The following is a 10,843-nucleotide window of genomic DNA, read 5'->3' on the forward strand; positions in this document are numbered from 1 at the left end:
CTGTAACCTTTGACCCCAAGATATGTGAGCTCATCTCTGTGGGTTCTCTTCCAGGTTGATGAGGTTGAGGAGAAGGTGACGGTCTCTGGCTCTCTTTATTTATCTCCTTTTTGTTCTGTCTGTTTCCTGTTCTAACATAGACCCTAGGTTTCTGATGTAAGAACCTAGCGTGGACTTGTATGTAGACTGAGAATCCTTAACATAGGTCTGGCCAGTCCTGGTTCTTTAGAGCGTCACAGGGGGTGCAGGGTTCTGTTTCAGTCCAGCACCAACCTACCTGATTAAGCCTTTAGTCTTTCTAGATTGAAGACTGAATCAGATATGTAAGAGCGGGGCAACAAAAGCCATGCTCACACTCAACCCCCTAGAACCAGGACTGGCCACCCTTTACCTACTGGGACCCCCCACCCCCCCACCCCCACATGATAGAGGTCCAGGTTAACAGGAACACTTGATAGAGGTCCTGGTTAACAGGAACACTTGATAGAGGTCCTGGTTAACAGGAACACATGATAGAGGTCCTGGTTAACAGGAACACATGATAGAGGTCCTGGTTAACAGGAACACATGATAGAGGTCCTGGTTAACAGGAACACATGATAGAGGTCCTGGTTAACAGGAACACATGATAGAACAGTATGATAGAACAGTAACACATGACAAAAGGTGCTGCACTATAGTCCTCCGCATCAGTAGTCAGCTAGCCTGAGTGACAATCTGTTTGTTCTACCATGTCAATATTTGGCCTGACTAATGACCGCAATGAGCACAAACAGATCTGGGACCAGGCTAGTAGTTAGCAGCTCCAGGACTGCAGTGTCTGCTGGATTCCTATGTCTGCCATTAAACTGATCAGTGATTTGCCAGAGAGCATGGAGATGAAGAGCAGCAGACACTTGGCCCTCCCTGGAGGACTGGAGTCGAAGCCCCCTGCTGCAAACACAGTTCTGTCGGAGTATTCTCATGTAGCTTTAACAGCTATGTACAGTAACACCGTAGTGCACAATACCACATTGTGAGAAGCATCCCCTAGCTATGCAGCCACTAGCTAGCTATACAGCCACAGAGAACCAAAACCACCTCTCCCACACACTGCTGTGCATCCCAAATGGCACCCTATTCCCTACATCGTGCACTGTATAGGGAATAGGGTACCATTTGGGTTGCACACCATCAATTAGCTTTCTATGCATTTTCATTATTTTATTTATCAGAGGAGGCACATACTCCCTTGTAGTTTTTTCTGCTGCTGAAATTCTTACCATTCACACTGCCAGTTTATTTTGTAGTTATGACATTCTAATTCTTTAGTTCTTTTTAGATAATTGTTTATACAGACAAGTCACATCTTCAAAGCTATTATTACTCTGCTCACACTTCTGAAGCACTGCCTGCGAAGATTGCTAAACATTTACTTGAGGAAAATTACCTCAACTAGGTTTGGATAAGATAGCAGTTCACAGTTTAAAAAAGATGCATGCTCTTAACCAAGCAAAATACTTTTGATAAACTGCTCTAGATAAGTTGGTGAAATATTGCATTTTGTTAGGCAAGAAGGAGTGCCCTGTAGCTGAAGCATGTTAAGTTGTGATTGAGGTTTGTCTGTTTTTCCTCCTGGACTGGGATGTGTTTTGCGTGGAGTGCAAAGTGGAGGGTTAGCATCTTGGCATGGGCCAAGCTTCTCCACAACACAGAGAATACAAAATTAACTTTCACAAGCCTTGCTGTATACAGTGCTTCTAGAGTAGTTTAAAGATGCTCCCTCACTTGTAAGGAAAACTGTAGTTTCTCACCAATCCCGCATGGCATCTTCTCTAAGGCATCCTCACTGTAGAAATAGATACTAGTCTATAAAGTCTGATATTGAAAGGTGAAGTATAATATTTATGCATATTGTTGTCTTCATGACAAAAGTTAACATCACCAATAAAATATTATCAGAATGTATCTCTGTAGGACGTTAATTGACAAATATTTTACAACGCCACAGTTTTATTATAGTGAGCCCACCCATTAGGCGACTGACTGGCTTTTCTCTCTGACCTCTGTCTGACCCTTTGTTCTCAGGTGGATAAACTGGAGGAGTCAGAAAGCCAAAGGAAGACTGAGGAAGAAGTCACAGAACCCACCCCCATAGTTTTCGGTAGGTTCGGTAATGCAATTTATATTAAAAGGCTTGGTTAAACTTTCTGGAATCAGTTGGCATAGGGAGGGAAATGAGTAAGGGAATCTGAATGCAACGCTAGAAAGACAGCTGTTTATTATTGATGAAAGATAACAATTCTGTGTGTGTGTGTACAGGTCAGCAGCTGATGTTGACGGCAGGCTCGGCTCCAGTGGCACCCCAGCCTGGATACCCAGGAGGCTACGGATACGCTGCCCCAGGCTACTCCCCCCAGCCCCCCTACAACTACAACATGTAGACCACCTCTACTCCCCCCAGCCCCCCTACAACTACAACATGTAGACCACCTCTACCCCACCCAGCCTTCCTACAACTACAACATGTAGATCACCTCTACCCCACCCAGCCTTCCTACAACTACAACATGTAGATCACCTCTACCCCACCCAGCCTTCCTACAACTACAACATGTAGATCACCTCTACCCCACCCAGCCTTCCTACAACTACAACATGTAGACCACCTCTACCCCACCCAGCCTTCCTACAACTACAACATGTAGATCACCTCTACCCCACCCAGCCTTCCTACAACTACAACATGTAGATCACCTCTACCCCACCCAGCCTCCCTACAACTACAACATGTAGATCACCTCTACCCCACCCAGCCTTCCTACAACTACAACATGTAGACCACCTCTACTCCCCCCAGCCTTCCTACAACTACAACATGTAGACCACCTCTACCCCACCCAGCCTTCCTACAACTACAACATGTAGATCACCTCTACTCCCCCCAGCCCCCCTACAACTACAACATGTAGATCACCTCTACCCCACCCAGCCCCCCTACAACTACAACATGTAGACCACCTCTACCCCACCCAGCCTCCCTACAACTACAACATGTAGACTACCTCTACCCCACCCAGCCTCCCTACAACATGTAGACCACCTCTACCCCACCCAGCCTCCCTACAACATGTAGACCACCTCTACCCCACCCAGCCTTCCTACAACTACAACATGTAGATCACCTCTACTCCCCCCAGCCCCCCTACAACTACAACTTGTAGACCACCTCTACCCCACCCAGCCTCCCTACAACTACAACATGTAGACCACCTCTACCCCACCCAGCCTTCCTACAACTACAACATGTAGACCACCTCTACCCCACCCAGCCTTCCTACAACTACAACATGTAGACCACCTCTACCCCACCCAGCCTCCCTACAACTACAACATGTAGATCACCTCTACTCCCCCCAGCCCCCCTACAACTACAACATGTAGACCACCGCTACCCCACCCAGCCTTACTACAACATGTAGACTACCTCTACCCCACCCAGCCTCTCTACAACATGTAGACCACCTCTACCCCACCCAGCCTCCCTACAACATGTAGACCACCTCTACCCCACCCAGCCTCCCTACAACATGTAGACCACCTCTACCCCACCCTGCCCCCCTACATCTACACCATGTAGACCACCTCTACCCCACCCAGCCCCCCTACAGCTACACCATGTAGACCGCCTCTACCCCACCCAGCCCCCCTACAACTACAACATGTAGACTACCTCTACCCCACCCAGCCCCCCTACAACTACAACATGTAGACTACCTCTACCCCACCCAGCCACCCTACAACATGTAGACCACCTCTACCCCACCCAGCACCCCTACAGCTACACCATGTAGACCGCCTCTACCCCACCCAGCCTCCCTACAACTACAACATGTAGACCGCCTCTACCCCACCCAGCCTCCCTACAACTACAACATGTAGACCGCCTCTACCCCACCCAGCCTCCCTACAACTACAACATGTAGACCGCCTCTACCCCACCCAGCCTCCCTACAACTACAACATGTAGTAGGGAGGCATAGACATGTAATAATTCTACCTGGAGCTTCTAACACGCCCCCCTCGGCCAACCTCAGGCCCCGACCTGAACCACACTTACCCTGCACTGGGATACAGATACAGCTTGCTTATGGATTCTATATGTATTCCCTGCCTTGACACCCTGGATACTCCCAATCTCACTACTCTGAGACACACCTAGCCCACCTATGGACACTCCTAACCCCCACACCCAAATCTCTCAACTGAAAAGATCTCCACTTTGCCCCCACCTCCTATCTCTCCTCACCTCTCACTCCCACTTCCTCTTGCTCCCCTCTCCCTCCAATGGAATACAGCAAGACTAAGTGACCCCTCTACTTAGGCTGAACTGACCAGCCCACCCGCCATTCAACACGCACCGCATGACAACAGCGCTTAGCTCTTAGAGAAAATAACTAATAAGATGTTGCTAATGTACAGTACACCTCTCTATTCTATTACTGTTCTATAGACTGCATCAACTGTGTCAACCATAGAACAGCTTCTTTTTTTTAAATCCTAATGTTTTTCTAGAGATTATAATACAGCACTGATGGTACAGAGACTTTGTTACTGAGGAGCCAGAGAGGGGGCGGGTGAAGGGGGAGCAGCACCGAGTTCCCCCACCCTCTTCTAAGCACTGCTAGGCCTTATACAGGAGGAGGTTTCAAATTTGAGTCATTGTTTATGTTTGTTTCAAGACTGTTTCTGTGCAATAGAGATCTTAACAGGTACCATGTGTTGGAGATACAGTACTATATGGACTAGGAATACTAGTTACTTGGGTTATGGTGTACTGTCTGTGTGTAGTTTATCAAGCATGTAGGGATCTGTTGACAACACCAAGACTGGGAAGGTTTGCGCTGTCCCTTCTTTTCACTAGAGTCGTATTATCTGATAATAACCAAGTCAAGATGGACGTTGGGTCTCTCCACTACACTGTGATGTACGGTACAGGATCCCACAGCTCTGGTTGTTGATGATGTGAAACATAACTGCGATATGCTGATGTCTGTGCATGTGCTGCCAAACATATAATGCTGTAACAATGCAACCAGGAGCACAATTTCCATGTTACACATATACCAAGTATTACCTATGTTGTGTTCAAAACTAAACAAATGTATTTTGAAGCCTTCTACTGTCTCACCATTGGCAACAACTAACAGAATGGTCGAAGAAACTCAAATGTTACACAGAGAATAAAAACATACTAGAGGAATAGAGCTCGTATGTATCCCTGTACCAGTGGTTCAGAGTTAACAATTCATGTACTGAAAAAAACAGTGTATAATTTAAGATATGTTGCGATACTTAAATAAGCAAATAAGTCCATTATGGAATAAAATAGTGTATTGTCTATAGTGCATTGTTGTAGTCTTAATCATTATTATGATACTTTTTTTTTTAAAGAAAATGACAAAATACAAAAAGAGCAGAATACAAACAGAAACTATTCAGCATGATTGCTTGCAGCAGCCATCATCCTGGGGTTCGTTTTCTTCCTGTTCAAGTAGAACCTGTCTGATAAATGTTCTGGAAAACTATCGCTAGGGTTTATGGGTAAATCTGGCCTTGTGCATCCGGACAGACGGCCATGTCCACTGTTGTCCATTGGACCCTGAGCTGTGCCGCGACATTGTAAAAACGTTGTATTGGGGTTTTGTAGGAAAACTAAATCTAAACTGTGTACAAGCACTACCGTATCTGCACAAGTCACGGTCTCTGAAGGATAATAAAGTTTACACACACATTATCTGTCTGTGATCATTTCGCAATGCTCATAGTAGTAACTCTAGAGGGAACTTGGATGTATATTTGGTAATATGTGTTTGCATTGTCGTACTATCAACCCTGGGTTTTACTAAGAACCTTTGGTCATAAAGCCGACAACACTGTTAGACAGTCACAATGGTTAATCTCAGCTAATGGTAACTGTCCAGTTAAATGTTGTTTAATTGTTATGCGTCCTTATGATGAAGGGTTTAAGTCAAGTGTTTGCATTGTTAACTTATTCCATTCAATCTGACTTGGTAAATTTACAGGTCATTCACAAACTTCCTTGATCAGGTTTGGTGTTTTTTTTTCTCCACTTTTAAGATGTTCTTGCTTCTTTTATTTTTGACAATGCAATCAACACTATAAAATCTACAGTTTAAGTCGGAAGTTTACATACACCTTAGCCAAATACATTTAAACTCAGTTTTTCACAATTCCTGACATTTAATCCTAGTAAAAATTCCCTGTCTTAGGTCAGCTGGGATCACCAGTTTTATTTTAAGATTGTGAAATGTCATAATAATAGCAGAGAATTGTTTATTTCAGTTTTTATTTATTTCATCACATTCTCAGTGGGTCAGAAGTTTACATACACTCAATTAGTATTTGGTAACATTGCCTTTAAATTGTTTAACTTGGGTCAAACATTTTGGGTAGCCTTCCATAAGCTTCCCACAATAAGTTGGGTGAATTTTGGCCCATTTTTCCTGACAGAGCTGGTGTAATTGAGTCAGGTTTGTAGGCCTCCTTGCTCGCACACGCTTTTTCAGTTCTGTCCACAATTTTTCTATGGGCTTGAGGTCAGGGCATTGTGATGGCCACTCCAATACCTTGACTTTGTTGTCCTTAAGCCAATGCCACAACTTTGGAAGTATGCTTGGGGCCATTGTCCATTTGGAAGACCAATTTGTGACCAAGCTTTAACTTCCTGACTGATTTCTTGAGATGCTGCTTCAATATATCCACATAATTTGGTGACTCATGATGCCATCTATTTTGTGAAGTGCACCAGTCCCTCCTGCAGCAAAGCACCCCCACAACATGATGCTGCCACCCCCGTGCTTCACAGTTGGGATGGTGTTCTTCGGCTTGCAAGCATCCCCCTTTGTCTTCCAAACATAACGATGGTCATTATGGCCAAACAGTTCTATTTTTGTTTCATCAGACCAGAGGACATTTCTCCAAAAAGTATGATCTTTGTCCCCATGTTCAGTTGCAAACCGTAGTTGGCTTTTTTTACGGGTAGTTTTGGAACAGTGGCTTCTTCCTTGCTTAGTGGCCTTTCAGGTTATATCGATATAGGACTCATTTTACTGTGGATATAGATACTTTTGTACCTATTTCCTCCAGCATCTTCACACGGTCCTTTGCTGTTGTTCTGGGATTGATTTGTACTTTTCGCACCAAAGTACATTCATCTCTAGGAGACAGAACGTATCTCCTTCCCATGGTGTCAATACCCATGGTCCCATGGTGTCAATACTTGCGTACTATTGTTTGTACAGATGAACGTGGTACCTTCAGGCATTTGGAAATTGCTCCCAAGGATGAACCAGACTTGTGGAGGTCTACAATTTTTTTTCTGAGGTCTTGGCTAATTTCTTTTGGTTTTCCCATGATGTCAAGCAAAGAGGCACTGAGTTTAAAGGTAGGCCTTGAAATACATCCACAGGTACACCTCCAATTGACTCAAATTATGTCAATTAGTCTATCAGAAGCCTCTAAAGCCATGACATACATTTTCTGGAATTTTCCAAGCTGTTTAAATGCACAGTCAATTTAGTTAATGTAAACTTCTGACCCACTGGAATTGTGATACAGTGAAATATAAGTTAAATAATCTGTCTAAACAGTTGTTGGAAAATGTATCACCAGAACGTACTAGGTCAGTTCAACATCTACACTGAACAAAAATCTAAATGCAACATGTAAAGTGTTGGTCCTGTGTTTCATGAGCTAAAAGAAATCCTGGAAATGTTCCATACTCACAAGAAGCTTATTTCTCTCAAATGTTGTGCACAATTTGTTTACCACCCTATTAGTGAGAATTTCTCCTTTGCCAGGATAAATCTATCCACCTGACATGTGTGGCATATCAAGAAGCTAATTAAAGAGCATGATTATTACACAGGTGCACCTTGTGCTGGGGACAATAAAAGGACACTTTAAAATGTACAGTTTTGTCACACAAAACAACACCACAAATATCCCATGTTTTGAGGGAGCGTGCAATTGGCATGCTAACTGCAGGAATGTCCACCAGAGCTGTTGCCATATAATTTCTCTACCATAAGCTGCCTCCGTTGTTTTAGAGTATTTGGCAGTACTTCCAATCGGCCTCACAACCGCAAACTAAGTGTAACCACTCCAGCCCAGGACCTCCACATCAACCAATCAATCAAATGTATTTATAAAGCCCTTTTTACATCAGCAGATGTCACAAAGTGCTATACAGAAACCCAGCCTAAAACCCTAAACAGCAAACAATGCAAATTTAGAAGCACGGTGGCTCCCCAGTGGGTGGGCCTGGCGACCAAATGGGTGGGCCTAGATTAGGGCCTAATGAATTTCTTTCAATTGACTGATTTCCTTATATGAACTGTAACTCTGTAAAATTGTTGACATTTATTCATGTTGTGTTTCTACTTTTGTTCAGTATAGTTTTGATTTACATTTGAGTTGTCAACTAATGTGAATTCAACAAAACATGCCACCATTTAATTCGATTTAGGTTCAGAGTTGGGTAAAAAAAATATGAAATGCCCTTATGTTGATGACTTTCTGCAAATCCACGTTGATTCAACGTCATCACGTTTTTTTTTTTTTTGGGGGGGGGGGGGGGGGGGGTGAAATGAAGTGGAAACAACATTGATTCGACCAGTGGGCCAGGTGCCAGACTTTCTACACTGTCCAACTGGTCCTTGCCTTGCCTGACACTGGCGAAATTCTCTGTCAGTCTAGCTACTCCTATGACATGACAACCATAGTCAGGGGAGTTGGTGAAAGCACACACAGTGGGGTCTGAAATGATTTGCACCCTTGATTAAGATGAGCAATAATAACTGTATAAAATAAATTATTAAAATACTGAGCTACAGTGGGGCAAAAAAGTATTTAGTCAGCCACCAATTGTGCATGTTCTCGCACTTAAAAAGATGAGAGAGGCCTGTAATTTTCATCATAGGTACACTTCAACTATGACAGACAAAATGAGAAAAAAATCCAGAAAATCACATTGTAGGATTTTTAATGAATGTATTTGCAAATTATGGTAGAAAATAAATATTTGGTCAATAACAAGTTTATCTCAAGACTTTGTTATATACCCTTTGTTGGCAATGACAGAGGTCAAATGTTTTCTGTAAGTCTTCAAAAGGTTTTCACACACTGTTGCTGGTATTTTGGCCCATTCCTCCATGCAGATCTCTAGAGCAGTGATGTTTTGGGGCTGTTGCTGGGCAACACGGACTTTCAACTCCCTCCAAAGATTTTCTATGGGGTTGAGATCTGGAGACTGGCTAGGCCACTCCAGGACCTTGAAATGCTTCTTACGAAGCCATTCCTTCGTTGCCCGGGCGGTGAGTTTGGGATCATTGTCATGCTGAAAGACCCAGCCACATTTCATCTTCAATGCCCGTGCTGAGTGAAGGAGGTTTTCACTCAAAATCTCACGATACATGGCCCCATTCATTCTTTCCTTTACACGGATTAGTCGTCCTGGTCCCTTTGCAGAAAAACAGCCCCAAAGCATGATGTTTCCACCCACATGCTTCACAGTAGGTATGGTGTTCTTTGGATGCAACTCAGCATTCTTTGTCCTCCAAACACGACGAGTTGAGTTTTTACCAAAAAGTTATATTTTGGTTTCATCTGACCATATGACATTCTCCCAATCTTCTTCTGGATCATCCAAATGCTCTCTAGCAAACTTCAGACGGGCCTGGACATGTACTGGCTTAAGCAGGGGGACACGTCTGGCACTGCAGGATTTGAGTCCCTGGCGGCGTAGTGTGTTACTGATGGTAGGCTTTGTTACTTTGGTCCCAGCTCTCTGCAGGTCATTCACTAGGTCCCCCCGTGTGGTTCTGGGATTTTTTCTCACCGTTCTTGTGATCATTTTGACCCCACGGGGTGAGATCTTGCGTGGAGCCCCAGATCGAGGGAGATTATCAGTGGTTTTGTATGTCTTCCATTTCCAAATAATTGCTCCCACAGTTGATTTCTTCAGCTTGGTTTGCTTACCTATTGCAGATTCAGTCTTCCCAGCCTGGTGCAGGTCTACAATTTTGTTTCTAGTGTCCTTTGACAGCTCTTTGGTCTTGGCCATAGTGGAGTTTGGAGTGTGACTCTTTGAGGTTGTGGACAGGTGTCTTTTATACTGATAACAAGTTCAAACAGGTGCCATTAATACAGGTAATGAGTGGAGGACAGAGGAGCCTCTTAAAGAAGAAGTTACAGGTCTGTGAGAGCCAGAAATCTTGCTTGTTTGTAGGTGACCAAATACTTATTTTCTACCATAATTTGCAAATAAATTCATAAAAAATCCTACAATGTGATTTTCTGGATTTTTTTTCTTATTTTGTCTGTCATAGTTGAAGTGTACCTATGGTGAAAATTACAGGCCTCTCATCTTTTTAAGTGGGAGAACTTGCACAATTGGTGGCTGACTAAATACTTTTTTGCCCACTGTATATTGTATGCTCAACAAAATGTGAATGATATTACATTGCTCAGAGAAAGATTTAGTAACAAGTAATACATTTTTTTCTCAAAAAGGGAGGGGTCAGAATCATTGTGTGCTAGGAATATGGGACCAAATACTAAACTTTTGACTTCTTTATTTATAAGAATCTTTCGGGGTGAAAGATTATTATAAATAAAGTAGTCAAAAGTTTAGTATTTGGTCCCATAGTCCTAGCACACAATGACTATCTCAATCTTTTGACTCTACAAACTTGTTGGATGCGTTTGTTTTGGCTGTGTTTCAGATTATTTTGTGCCCAATAGAAATGAATAGTAAATCATGTATTATTGTGTCATTTTG

At 43.3% G+C, this 10,843-nt stretch overlaps 1 protein-coding gene across 2 annotated transcripts in view; it reads left to right on the forward strand.

Annotated features, from left to right (window-relative positions):
• The window catches only part of LOC110525817 (clathrin heavy chain 1), a 47,967-nt gene extending 42,194 nt beyond the window's left edge, over positions 1-5,773 (forward strand). The window contains exons 31-33 of one of the 2 annotated variants that reach the window (XM_021606255.3): positions 55-81; positions 2,068-2,143; positions 2,302-5,773. In XM_021606255.3, the coding sequence (XP_021461930.2) occupies positions 55-81; positions 2,068-2,143; positions 2,302-2,423 (225 nt within the window). In that variant the 3' untranslated portion in view covers positions 2,424-5,773. The remainder of the gene's footprint in view (positions 1-54; positions 82-2,067; positions 2,144-2,301) is intronic. The other variant, XM_021606256.3, reaches the window with a different exon arrangement.
• Positions 5,774-10,843: the final 5,070 nt, after the last annotated feature.

Source organism: Oncorhynchus mykiss, chromosome 6 (assembly GCF_057628025.1).
Source record: "Oncorhynchus mykiss isolate SJ-2025 chromosome 6, ASM5762802v1, whole genome shotgun sequence".
NCBI classification, from domain to species: Eukaryota; Metazoa; Chordata; class Actinopteri; order Salmoniformes; family Salmonidae; genus Oncorhynchus; species Oncorhynchus mykiss.